The following is a 13,551-nucleotide window of genomic DNA, read 5'->3' on the forward strand; positions in this document are numbered from 1 at the left end:
GCACACCTATACAAAGCCTGCCTGATTTTCCTCCCAATTAAATGAATGGATGAATGATTTTTTTCATGCTCTATTACGGCTCTGTAATTCTTTCCACTGAGGCAGCAAAGATAAAAGTTTGGTTCTGGGATTTAATTTATAAGTGCAATCTGTCTTTTCCATCTCAATCGTTTAATTGTGAAATTGCTGAATGTTTAAGTGTTTGCTGTACAAAATATAAAGGGTGTAGTTAAGGCAGCTTATTTTTTGTGGATCAGTTAATTTTACAACTGAAACTTATATGCTTTTTTTGGATATGGAAGTTAGCATTTCTGTAATCCTCATGCAGCAACATTTCATGGAATAGTTCTGCTTTTATGTATCAAAAGTCTTTTACAGTGAATGTTGATTTATACAATGCTACTGACCTCTTAACATACCCAATAAAAAGCATGGGGCCTGACTAACATATATAGGGTTATCAAGGTAGCTGACATGAAGAATAAGACCAACACAGACTTAAAAGTTAAAAAATTATTTCTGTGCTCTAATATTCTGTGACTCTTTTATAGATACCATCATAGCCACAGTTAATACTATGTATAGGTGGAAAAAAATTAGTCTAAATTTGCATTTAGTTACAGAAGGAGTGAATTATTTTCTTTTTTGACTTTAGCAAATAAAGTAGTTATGCACATATAATTCACTTTATTAACACATCTACTTTTTATAATTTAAATGGAATAGGCGAGCATTTCACCTCCATTGTCACACAATACATTATGGAACAACAAATATGTACTTAAGCTCACTGAAGAGTTTGTGTCAGCTTAAATTGGGCAGAAAAGATTTTTTCCTGTCCTAATTTTTGGTGTGAAATTCACTCTGCAAACTATGTTTGCTGCTTCTTGTCAGTAGTCCAGTGAAATTATATTTTAATGCTTAAAATAACTTGAATTTCTAATCTTAAATAAAACACAGCATAACACCCTTCATCTTAAGTAATGATGGAGTTTGAGATTTTTTGTAAGGTATCGAGTCAGTTACAGGCAATTTGAGTCTAATTTAACAAATGCATTTTTTTCTGGGTTTAGTGGTTGTTGTCATTCTATAGCATTACTGTTTTCTTATCCCTGCATTTGGAATAGATACATAATTGGTGTTGCATAAAAATGAAGGGGAAGCTTTGGTCCCACCTGTTAGATTTAGGTTTGTGGTAATAATATTTTTCTCTCTTTCTGATTCAGATGTATCCCCAATGGATGGGGTGACTAGTTCCTCCCTGAAGGAAGAAAGAAATGTTCGAATTGTCGTCCTTCTGACTGAGGAGCAGATGTGTAATGAAGTAAGATGCGTATTAATATAGACATTTGAAATCTGCAATATAATGAATAGGAATTACTAAATGTTATGATCCCAGCTGAGATTACCCCTAGACAAGTCAGATCCCAGGATGGAAGCTAGCTTGATAGATCCTAACTTTTATTTGATTGTTTAGATACGTGGAGAATAGCTACTGAACAGTGTCACATGAGTCAGCTGATGAACTTTTAACAAAAGAGTAAAATATTTATTAAACAAGAAAAGATGAACTATATTACAATACTCCACCAACAACTACACCTTTATAGATATATACAGATTTGTAAGGATAACACAAGTTACAAAAGCTATCTTATACGCTAATGTCCACAGTCCACATACCAAAATGCACCCTGTGGTCAGGCACACCGCACTCTGAAACCAAGTGACAGACGCCACCTCAACCAGATGCTATGGATCTCTCCTGAACTCCCCACAAACGCCTGTCACACTGTGAGCCAACCGGCCTCACTGCACTCTGTCTTTCACACAAGGGTTTCCAATCTCCACTTTCTAAGAACTTGCCTTGGACCCTTCTCCCAAACCGGCACTTTCTCTCAGACGCCTTCCGCAAGAGTTCACCTCCAATGGTTTCGAACTCTCCTTCCAATATTCCTCTCCCCTGGGTCACCACATGCATTGAAGATGTCCTCCATGCACTCTCTCTCACTGTCTCAGTGTCAACATACCACTGCTTCACATGCCCATAGTAAAGAGCTACAGACCTGCAGTTGTCTCTTTGGACCTTCTTGCCAATTGTAACTTGTTCTCGCTTTAAACCTGCTTTCTGCAGCTTTTGTCTCTTTACATCTGAAGCTTGGAGCCTTTCTCTCTGCCCCTCACTCTTAACTTCACTTAACAGGACCTTTTCCAGGTTCCTATCCTTCTTTTGACTAAAAGGCCTTCTTGGGACATTCCTCTGTTCCACTCCCCTGGGTTTTTGGGGGGTTTTCTTTATCTTGGGGCTTGCTATCTGGCCCATTGCCTCCAGTCTTTCCTGGCAGCTACTTTAAACCAATTTTAGCTTGGGACTGGCTATCTGCCCCTTCTAGGTGGCTTCTGTTTGGCAGCGGTCTTCAAAACCAGCTGAACCCCAACAGCTTCCAAGACAAGCTGGTGTTTCTCTTCTTCTGTCTGTGTCTGTGGGAGGGACCTTTTTCTCTGGACCCCTGTTGCTAGGCAACAGCCCAATTCTTCTACTCTTGTTTGTTTGCCTTAGCTGAACAGTCATAAAAACCTCATTAGAAATGCAGGCACCTATTTAAAGTGAAACTAACACTCAATTTGACCTTTTTTAACACAGAGATACAGAAATACAAATCAAACTTAAACTTTAAAGCTAAAACTCATTCCTAACACCTACAAATACCAATATAACTTACTTAAACTATCTCTATTTCCTAACATAAAGGTTTCACAGGTCAAGGCCATGGATAGCTGAATCATAGGGCTGAATTTTATGGGCCATCTGCAGGCTGGAAGGCAGGAGGGTGGACCCATAAATTAGGACACTGTGCCATTGGGGGGCGTGCCCGCTGCTGGTCCACTCACCACCACCCCCATTCCCACCACGATTTTACAGGTGTCATTAGAGGCTTTGGTTGGGTCGCCCACTCATTGCCCAATAGAAGCCAGCAATAAATGCTCAGTTAAGGGCCTCATGATGCCACCGCTCCGACTTAACGGCAGAAGATTCCTGCACCCAACACGTAGCCCAGCATATTTAACTCTCTGTCATCCTGGCCCCAGTGAGACCCTGAACTTACCACAATATCTGGGTCCATTGCTGAATGCCAAATCCTTGGCCTACCTGCAGTATCAGTAGTGGCCACCGCTCCTGTTTGGCACTGCCAGTGTGCAGAGCTATTGGCCTCTAATTGGCCAGCAGCTGTATGAGGTGGGATGGATGCAAGTCCCGTCTGATACTAATTAAAGTACTGTCGCCCAAAAAATTAAAGTGGGGCAAGCCAACTAAGTGGAGATGGGCTCACCCCTGACTTTTATGCTGGAGTATATAATCCAGCCCCTGTAGATAGGATGATCTTTGGTTATGTGCTGAAATAGCTGAATGCATTACAGGTGGCAATGTGAGCACTACTATTAGCCTCTGTACTCTTAGTTAAGGAGAGGAAAATGAGTTAACGTTGACACTCCTAATTGCTATCTCCAGGGGGGTACATAAATTGATGTCAGGTGAGGACAGAACAATAATCAGCTGTTGTGACTCCTGTGCTCAAATAGTTTTTCAAACTCTTTACCAGTGCATATCAGAAACTTACCCTGCCAGTACTTCAATGCATGCTGGTAGTGGGGCAAAAACTGGGAAAATGTACACGCTTGACTTAGCTCCTACATGAAGTATTGCTACTTGAGTGAAGAAGCCTATGATAGCCAGTGTCTGGGAAGCTGTATCCCAACAAAGAGTTTAGTATCTTCAGATAAGGAGGAGGGAAGGGAAAAAATATTGGCAGAAAAAGAAGAGTGACAGAAAAATTAATTTCCCCACGTTTCAATTTTTATATGTGCTATTTAAATCAGAACCCTGATTAATCATTCTTCTATATTCTCCGTTATCCAAAAGGATTTTGATGTAAAGTGGGGGACCAATTGGAATTAGGTGTAGCAGAATTGTTTACTTGTTTCAGACTATGGCCTTTCTGCGAGCAAGATTAGCTGGCAGTACACGAGCTGAATAGTAGGCTAATCTGATCAGCTCATAACTTTCGCACCATTCCTGGCCATAGATTCAAGATAGCTGGTAAAAACTCTCCTGACAGGAATTATTGTCCCCAGCTACAACGATAACACCAATTTGTTAGAATTAACTCCACTGCAGTGATTAGCTGTCTCTGTATCACTAGTCTTAAAAGTGCTTGCATTGCAGCATTTAACTGTTTAGTACATTTAGTGCTCATCCCTTTAGTTGGGAGGATGTGGTTAGCATCCCTCAGTTCTCTGTTGGAGTCGGTGGCTGCCAATACAGGCAGGTACATGGGGAAGCTAATAGATCAGTTGTTACAGCAGGAGCTAAGTTTGCTGGCAGGAACAATGAAGATGGAGAAGATGTTAAGAAGATTAAGAAGGGGCCATGTGCAGAGACAGTGCAAGCCAAATTTATACAGCCTGTCCTCATAATTTAATCCTTTTAATTCCTGAAATAATTCTGATGAATCTGCACTGTAAGGCCAAAGTATATTTCCTGAGGCGCAGTGCGCAAAATTGGACAGGTAATCCAGACAGATCTGACCAAAGCACTGTAAAACTGAAGCATAACTCCCTCCCCCTAAGATAACAGACAATATTCCATTATCCTTTCGGATTACCTTTTGGAACTGTGCGCTAGCTTTTAGTGATCTGATTACATAGGCATTGTTGGCTCCTCCACGGTTCTTTAATTTTTCATATTATGGATATATTTTGATTTATCTTGCTAAAATCTACCCTCTCAGAAGGAAAAAACAGTTCGGACCAGTATTCTTATTTGCCAGTTTTTATTGTTTATTCCTTCTGGGTTGTATCATTTACACATTGGACTAGTCAAATTAAAAACAGAAAATTTAATTGGGCAAAAACACTAAGAACTTCTATTTGGCTATTCACAAGAAAGCTTATTGTGGTTTTACTTCATAGCAATGAGGAGTGAAAGGTGAAACAGTGACACAATTTTGCTGGAATAAAAGCAATAGGAACTTATTGAGCAATTTACCCAGTTGACAGTCCCCATGTGAGATTATTATAAAATTAGACTATGGTAATGTTGGGTTTAAGACATTGTACTTAGATTGAGGGTCTGCACTTTTCCTCCTTCCCCTCCCATTTCTAAATCAGTTGGTATGTTTTTCATAATCACTTGACTTGCTCTTTGTTGACCCGCTCAGGTAAGAATATGTTGGATAAATACTGGGTGGGTAGAATTTGATGGTTGCTCCATGTAAGGCTCAGAAAGCTGGTTGGTGCACCTTCGTAAAAGCTTGTATCGGAGTGAACCGTTGCTGAAATTGAGGCGTGTTGACTCCTGCCAGATTTGACGCCCTATGGCCTAAACCCTGCAATACAGCTCTGTCCTTAAAAAAGAAAGTCAGAAATTGCAGATCAATTCTCCGATCTACTCTGATGCTCAGTATTCTTGTTTTTTTTAAATTCATTATTGCGTGGGATAAGGGTATTGCTGGCAAAGCCAGCATTTGATTGCCCATCCCTAATTGCCCTTGAGCTGTGAACTGAGTGGGTTTGCTATGCCATTTCAGAGGGCAGTTAAGAGTCAAACGCACTGCTCTGGGTCTGGAGTCACATCTATGCCAGACCAGGTAAGGACGGTAGATTTTCTTCCCTAAAGAAAATTAGTGAAATGACATTGAAGGGTTGTTTCATGGTCACTGTTATTGAGACTAGCTTTTAATTCCACATTTTATTAATTGAATTTACATTCCAGCAGCTGCCATGGTGGGATTTGAACCCAGAGCATTGGCCTGGGCCTCTGAATTACCAATCCAGTAATATTACCTCTGCTCCACCATCTCCCAGGTGGTATTCAAAGATGAATTATTACTGCTCTGTATTCCCTGGGAAAATGAGATAGGGAACATTATGACAACACTATCATTTACAACAAGTAAAAATACTATTGAGACTCTATATTACAGACTTAATCCAATACTTCTCTGCCCATTGCCCAAAAGTCTTAGCACATGAGGCATTAGACCGAGGAAAATAGACTCTCGATACCCTAAGAGGCTGCCTGATTCTACACCTTACACCGTGATGTTATTAGTCTGAGGTGAAAACAGTGTCATCTTGAACATAAAAATAAATGCACTGTCTTCAGCAAAGCAATCAATTTCTTCAACATTTTAACTAAATAAGGGTGACCTGTGTCTGAGAATTGATGGTGGTCTTGCTGATTGATAAGTTTAGCTTGCAATCGCATCTTTTTCTTTAGTCCACAATTAGTACACATGCTTAGGTATATTATTGTTTAACTCTGAATTTGCTGTTCCTTAAATTAACCTGGATGGAAGGGTCACTGTTTGATTGATTTCCAATTTTTCAACTCAGGAAGTTCATGAGTTACAGCATTAGAAAAGATCTACTTCCAATTTCAATTCTCTACCTACTTAAGCCCCACTTCCAGAGCAAATGCATTTGTCAGATATATATATACTACGAGGTACAACTTTTTTTCTCTCCCAACAGACCACAAAGCAGCAAGAATTTTTCATTGGTTCTACGAAAGTCAATGGAACAACTGACTGGACTATGTTAGACGGAGTTATCTGCCAACTATTTAAGGTTTGTTTGTTTTGTTACCATATATGATTACCTGCCTCCCTTGGATCCTTGTGAAAATTGGCACACCCGATGAAGTGTTCATTTACATAAAACCGGTGAGCTGCAGACACTATTCAAACCTCCCGATGCTGCTTGCCAGTCGGGGCCTTCTCAAAATCAGCCCGTTCAGATGCCAGGCTGGCTTAGCAGCAGGTCGAGGGAGAGGAGAACAATAGTAGGAGGGCTGTGAGCTCAAGCTGGCAACACCTCGCAATGCAATGCGTGTTAATTTAAAAAGGAATGACTTACCTTTTTCTCAGCAGCTTCTACAATCACTTTGATGACACCTATAGGCAACAGTAGACATGGAAAAACAGACCTGTATCCAAAAAAAGGTGCTTGGACTTAGATTAGTATATTCAAAGCAAATAACACTTGGAAGTTACCATCTTCCAATTTGGCAGCAAGCTCACTTGCATGGGTGAATTTTTTTTGTATTCATTCACAGGGTGTGGGCTTAGTTGGCTGGGCCAGTATTTATTGCCCATTCCTAATTGCCCTTGAGAAGGTGGTGGTGAGCTGCCTTGAACCACTGCAGTCCATGTGGTGTAGGTGCACCCACAATTCTGTTGGTGAGGGAGTTTCAGGATTTTGACCCAGCGACTGTGAAGGAATTGCGATGTATTTCCAAGTCAGGATGGTGAGTAGCTTGGCGGAGAACTTCCAGGTGGTGGTGTGCCCATGTGTCTGCTGCCCTTGTCCTTCTAGATAGTAGTGGTCGTGGGCTTCGAAGGTGCTGCCTAAGGAGCCTTGGTGAATTAAGCAGCTCATCTTGTAGATGGTACACACTGCTTTATTGTGCATCGGTGGTGGAGGGAGTAATGTTTGTGGACGTGGTGCCAATCAAGCGGACTGCTTCGTCCTGGATGGTTCTTGAGTGTTGTGGGAACTGCACTCATCCAGGCAAGTGGGTAGTGCCTTGTAGATGGTGGGCAGGCTTTGGGGAGTCAGGAGATGAATTACTTGTCACATGATTCCTAGCCTCTGACCTGCTCTTGTAGCCACAGTATTTATATGGCTAGTCCAGTTCAGTTTTTGGTCAACAGTAACCCCCAGGCTGTTGATAGTGAGGGATTCAGTGATGGTAATGCCATTGAACATCAAGGGGCAATGATTAGATTCTCTCTTGTTGGAGATGGACTTGTGTGGCGCGAATGTTACTTGCCACTTGTCAGCCCAAGCCTGGATATTGTTCAGGTCTTGTTGCATTTGGGCATGGACTGCTTCAGTGTCTGAGGAGTCACGAATTGTGCTGAACATTGTGCAATCATCAGCGAACATCCCCACTTCTGACCTTATGATGGAAGGAAGGTCATTGATGAAGCAGCTGAAGATTGTTGGGCCGAGGACACTACTCTGAGGAACTCCTGTAGTGATGTCCTTGAGCTGAGATGACTGACTTCTAACACCCACAACCATCTTTCCTTTGTGCTAGGTATGACTCCAACCAGTGGAGAATTTTCCCCCTGATTCCCATTGACCCCAGTTTTTGCCAGGGCCCCTTGATGCCACACTCTGTCAAATGTGGCCTTGATGTCAAGGGCAGTCACTCTCACCTCACCTCGGAAGATCAGCTCTTTTGCCCATGTTGGAACCAAGGCTATAATGAGGTCAGAAGTTGAGTGGCCCTGGTGGAACCCAAACTGGGCGTCAGTGAGTAGGTTCTTGTTAAGCAAGTGCCGCTTGTTAGCACTGTTGATGATCCCTTCCATTACTTCACTGATGATGGAGAATAAACTGATGGGGTGGTAATTGGCCAGGTTTTTGTGTACAGAACATACCTGGGCAATTTTCCACACAGCTGGGTAGATGCCAATGTTGTAGCTGTGCTGGAACAGCTTGGCTAGGTACGCGGCAAGTTCTGGAGCACAAGTCTTCAGTACTATTTTCGGAATGCTCTCAGGCCCCATAGCCTTTGTAATACCCAGTGCCTTCAGCTGTTTCTTGATATCACGTGGAGTGAATCAAATTGGCTGAAGACTGGCATCTGTGATGCTGGGGACCTCCAGAGGAGGCCGAGAGAGATCATCCACTCGGCACTTCTGGCTGAAGATTGTAGCAAACGCTTCAGCCTTGTTTTTTGCACTGATGTTCTGGGCTCCCCATCATGAGGATTGGGATATGTGTGGAGCCTGCTCCTCCAGTGAGTTGTTTAATTGTCCACCACCATCCAAGACTGAATGTGGCAGAGCTTAGATCTGATCCGTTGGTTGTGGGATTGCTTAGCTCTGTCTATCACCTGCTGCTTATGCTGTTTGGCGCACAAGTAGTCCGGTGTTATAGCTTCACCAGGTTGACACCTCATTTTTTGGTATGCCAGGTGCTGCTCCTGGCATGCCCTCCTTCACTCTTCATTGAACCAGGGTTGATCCCATGGCTTGATGGTAGAGTGGGGGATATGCCATGAGGTTACAGATTGTGTCCAAGTACAATTCTGCTGTTGCTGATGGCCCATAGCGCCTCATGGATGCCCAGCCTTGAGTTGCTAGATCTGTTCGAAACCATTTAGCACAGTGGTAGTGCCACACAACATGTATCCTCAATGTGATGGCGGGACTTCGTTGCCACAACGACTGTGGTCACTCCTACCAATACTGTCGTGGACAGATGCATCTGCAGCAGGCAGGTTGGTGAGGATGAGGTCAAGAATATTTTTCTCTCTTGTTGGTTACCTCACCACCTGCCACAGACCCAGTCTAGCAGCTATGTGCTTTATGACTTGGGCAGCAGTGGTGCTACCGAGCCACTCTTGGTGATGGACATTGAAGTCCCCACCCAGACTACATTCTGCGCCCTTGCCACCCTCAGTGCTTCCTCGAAGTGAGTTTCAACAAGGAGGAACACTGATTCATCAGCCGAGGGAGGGTGGTATGTGGTAATCAGCAGGAGGTTTCCATGCCCATGTTTGACCTGATGCCATGAGACGTCAAGGGGTCCAGAGTTGATGTTGAGGAGTCCCAGGGCGACTCCCTCCCGACTCTATACCAGCGTCACCACTACTGGCAGTGATGGAGATGGTGATGTCTGGGACATTATCTGTCAGATATGATTCCATGAGAATGACTATGTCAGGTTGTTGCTTGACTAGTCTATGAGGTTTTGGCACTAGACCCCAGATGTTAGTAAGGAGGAATTTACAGGGTCAACAGGGCTGAGTTTGCCGTTTGGTCTGGTTTCATTCCTTTTTTGTGACTTTGTCGTTGTTTGTTACAACTGAGTGGCTTGCTAGGCCATTTCAAAGGGCATTTTAAGAGTCAACCACATTGCTGTGGGTCTGGAGTCGTGCGTAGGCCAGACCAGATAAGGATGACAGATTCCCTTCCCTTCCCTAAATGGCATTAGTGAACTAGATGGGTTTTTACAACAATCCACAATGGTTGATTCCCAGAGCATTATTCTGGGTTTCTGGATCACTAGTCTAGTGACAATACCACTATGCCGTCACCTCCCCCAAGCCTAGGGGATTGTTACTAAAAACGCACCCCCAAAACCCTAATTTTACCTCACAGCACAGGTGTGACATGGGACAATTTCTCCCTCATTGAGTCTATTTTCTCCAGCTTATGCTCATTATTGTATTTGTAAGGATGAACTTTCACGGTCTCTGGATTTCTGAGATAACTGAGTGACATTCTTTTTCTGGTTTTTCCCTTGAGGAAATACACCCAAAGCAAGCTTGTAATTTTACTTCTGTTTACAGCCCCATTCCATTTCCACTGCCTTGTGATTCAGTTATTTATCTCAATGTCTATAATGGATCTAGTTTGGTAATAGAGTTAGGCGCAAGTTGCTGCATGGGATTATGAAATGGTTGCATTAACAGAGACATAGCTCAATAAGGTCAGGAATGGGTCCTTAATATTCCTGGTTACCAAATATTTAGGAATGATAGAGAAGAAAAACAAGAGGGGCATTGCAATATTGATTAAGAATGATGTTACAGTTCTAAATAGAGAAAATATACTCCTTGATTCTATGACTGAATCTGAGTAAAGGAACAGAGATGAATCTGTTATATTACTGACAGGGCTGTATGAGCCCCAAACAGTGAGAGAGAGTTTTTTGAGAAAATTTGTTGGCAAATTTCAAAGTCATGTAACAAAAATAGAAAAATAATGTAAGGAGACTTTATTTATTCTAATATAGCCAGGGAAAAACATAGTGCTAAAGGCAGGGAGATTGAAAAAATTGTGATACATGTATATAGCCCGATTAAGAAGGAAAGAGCATTAGACCTGGTTGTGGGAAATGAAATAGGTCAAGTGCAATGTGCTACAGTAGGAGGTCACCTTGCTAATATTGGATCACTGTTTCTTTTGATTTATGGGGTGCAACTCATTTGCAATGAATCCCCAATTGTGAATTATCTAATAAATCATTTGGTTCACATTAGAATTAATCATCAGGCAGGACTGAACACTTCAGACGGTAAATTCAAAAGATTTATTGACAATTAGAAGGTAGAGATGTAACAAATTAAAAAGATAGAAAACAAATTTTCAATCAACACTAAAAGGAAAAAGCTTAACTTAACTAAACAGACTTCTCTCGGCTTCCTTGGTTGATCAGGCCAAAGATGTGGAATGATGATATACCTCTGGTCTGTAGGGCACTCAGTTTGTAGATAACGTGCTAACCAAATAACTTCTGGAATCCTTCACTTTATACCCTCAACTCATATTTTCTTATCACAAATTAGCCTGTCAAACAATATTTGGTTAACTTAACTGTCTGCTGACTATAATTGGTTCCTAACACATGTGAGCACCTTCCCGTACAGTAATACGATGCCTTATTTTTTTACCCATCTGAATGTAACTGCTGTCATGAAAGTATGATGATTTTCATAATGTTTTTCTGGTTTATTGTGAAGTAGGTTTATGGGAATAAGTGTAGTTGTGTCTGTCTGTGTGTGATTTAATTACATTTCGAGTCAAGTAGACTGCAAGTTTAAATCATCAAAAGAAGCTAGGTGCTTGACATGCTAATGAGTAAACATGGATTCTGGCTTAGCATGTAAGGTGTGAAGGGAATTTGCATTTTTACATAAATGAAGGATTTTTGGACTTAAAGGGATCTTAGCCTGTTACAACTAGCCACATAAGCAAGGCTAAGGTTACTGAAAATAGTGGCAGCATGAAAGTTTTTATATTATGAGGAAGTTACAGTTTCAAAGACATATGGAACAATAGAATTTACATATTAAAAAGAGAGAAACATATATAAAGGAGAATGAAAGCCTATATGTCAGAAGGCCATGTAAGATCTAACAGGAGTGAGTGAAATTGCCTGAATGAAGCCTCCAGCATTTGTGCGTAAGTCTGCTGTCTTACAACGCTGAAGATGTGGAAAAGCCATTTGGAATTCCACTGTCCGGGGTATTGTGTTAAGTTACTGAGTTGGTTTTAAATTTAAAATCTATTTTTGGACTGTTGCCTTAAAGGGAGTGTAACTGGGAATCAGGTTAATTATGAATTTTAGAAGTTATTATAATAGTGAGCAATTGTAGTCTTATGTATGTGCTTGAACTCTTTTATATTTTGTTAATAAATATTTTAATTTACTTTTTTAAAATCTCCAAATGTCTTGGTGGACTTATTACTTCTGAATTCAGTGCACACATCTCGTAATAAATAAAAATTGCAAAACCGTTGTGATAGCATAACCAAGGGGAGGCGGTAGCATAGTGGTATTGTCACTGACTAGTATTCCAGAGACTCAGGGCAATGCTGCAGGGTTCGAATCCCACTGCAGCAGATGGTGAAATTTGAATTCAATAAAAATCCGGAAGTCAAAGTCTGATGATGACCATGACGCCATTGTTGATTGTCATAAAAGAAAACCCAACTGGTTCACTAATGACCTTTAGGAAAGGAAACCTGTCATACTTACCTGGCCTGGCCTACACGTGACTCCAGACCCACAGCAATGTGGTTGACTCTTAAATGCCCTCTGAACAAGGGTAATAAGGGATGGGCAGCAGACAGTTAAATTAACCAATTAGCAATGATGCCCACATCCATGAACAAATTTTTAAAAAGTTCCCCTCGTGGATTTGGTCCACTTGGCACACCTCATCTGCCACGTCATCACACTTCCCAAGGTCATGAAGATTTCGAATTTAGCATGCCTTATCTTTCTAGACTGGCTTGAGAACCATCATTTTACATCTAATTATATTCAGTTAATATATTTAAAATAAAAATCATGTGTTAATTATGTGTTATTATATAGCAAAGCATAAAACATTACAGACTTCCTGTTACAGGTTATACTATCAGCCTTTACCAATACATCTATTGATTAATTACTTATATCATTCCTGGCTGCTTTTCAATCATGCAATAACTGGTTAATTTTACAATGTCTCCTGGATTAATTCAAAATGGCTTCTGATCACGTAGGCTTAATGTATTAAATAACGCATTGAATGAGACTACAAAATGGTCAAGCCACTCTAAAATTATTGATTTTAAAACTACCAACATCACAGCATCATTTGGTTTTGAATAATAATGGAAAGAGACCAGGAAATAATGCTCAACTGAGGAAGAGTTAATTTCAGAGATTTGAGAAGGGACATGCCATCGGTGTGTTGGAAAATTCCAGCAAAAAGTAGTAAGAGAGCGATGCAGGGAATTCAGGGAAGTGATAGGAACTAGACATGTTCCTTTAAAGGAAAGCAAAGCTAATGTACCCTGAAATAATGACAAAATTGAATGGAAAAAAGAGGCTAATGGCAAAATTCAAGAGAAAGATTCAGTTAATAACCTAGGGGGTTATGAAAAGTGCAGGAGGGAATTGAAAAAGTTAACATGGGAGGCAAAGAGAGGTTACAAACAAAGATTAACGGGCAACATTAAATTGAACCCTAAAAAGATT

General features: G+C 41.1%; 1 protein-coding gene across 6 annotated transcripts in view; it reads left to right on the forward strand.

Annotated features, from left to right (window-relative positions):
* The window catches only part of LOC144683562 (neuron navigator 1-like), a 725,427-nt gene that overhangs the window by 664,509 nt on the left and 47,367 nt on the right, over positions 1 to 13,551 (forward strand). For all 6 annotated transcript variants that reach the window (XM_078546698.1, XM_078546702.1, XM_078546700.1 and 3 more), the window contains 2 exons: positions 1,227 to 1,324; positions 6,535 to 6,630. In XM_078546698.1, the coding sequence (XP_078402824.1) occupies positions 1,227 to 1,324; positions 6,535 to 6,630 (194 nt within the window). The remainder of the gene's footprint in view (positions 1 to 1,226; positions 1,325 to 6,534; positions 6,631 to 13,551) is intronic.

Source organism: Cetorhinus maximus, chromosome 8 (assembly GCF_964194155.1).
Source record: "Cetorhinus maximus chromosome 8, sCetMax3.hap1.1, whole genome shotgun sequence".
Taxonomy (NCBI): Eukaryota; Metazoa; Chordata; class Chondrichthyes; order Lamniformes; family Cetorhinidae; genus Cetorhinus; species Cetorhinus maximus.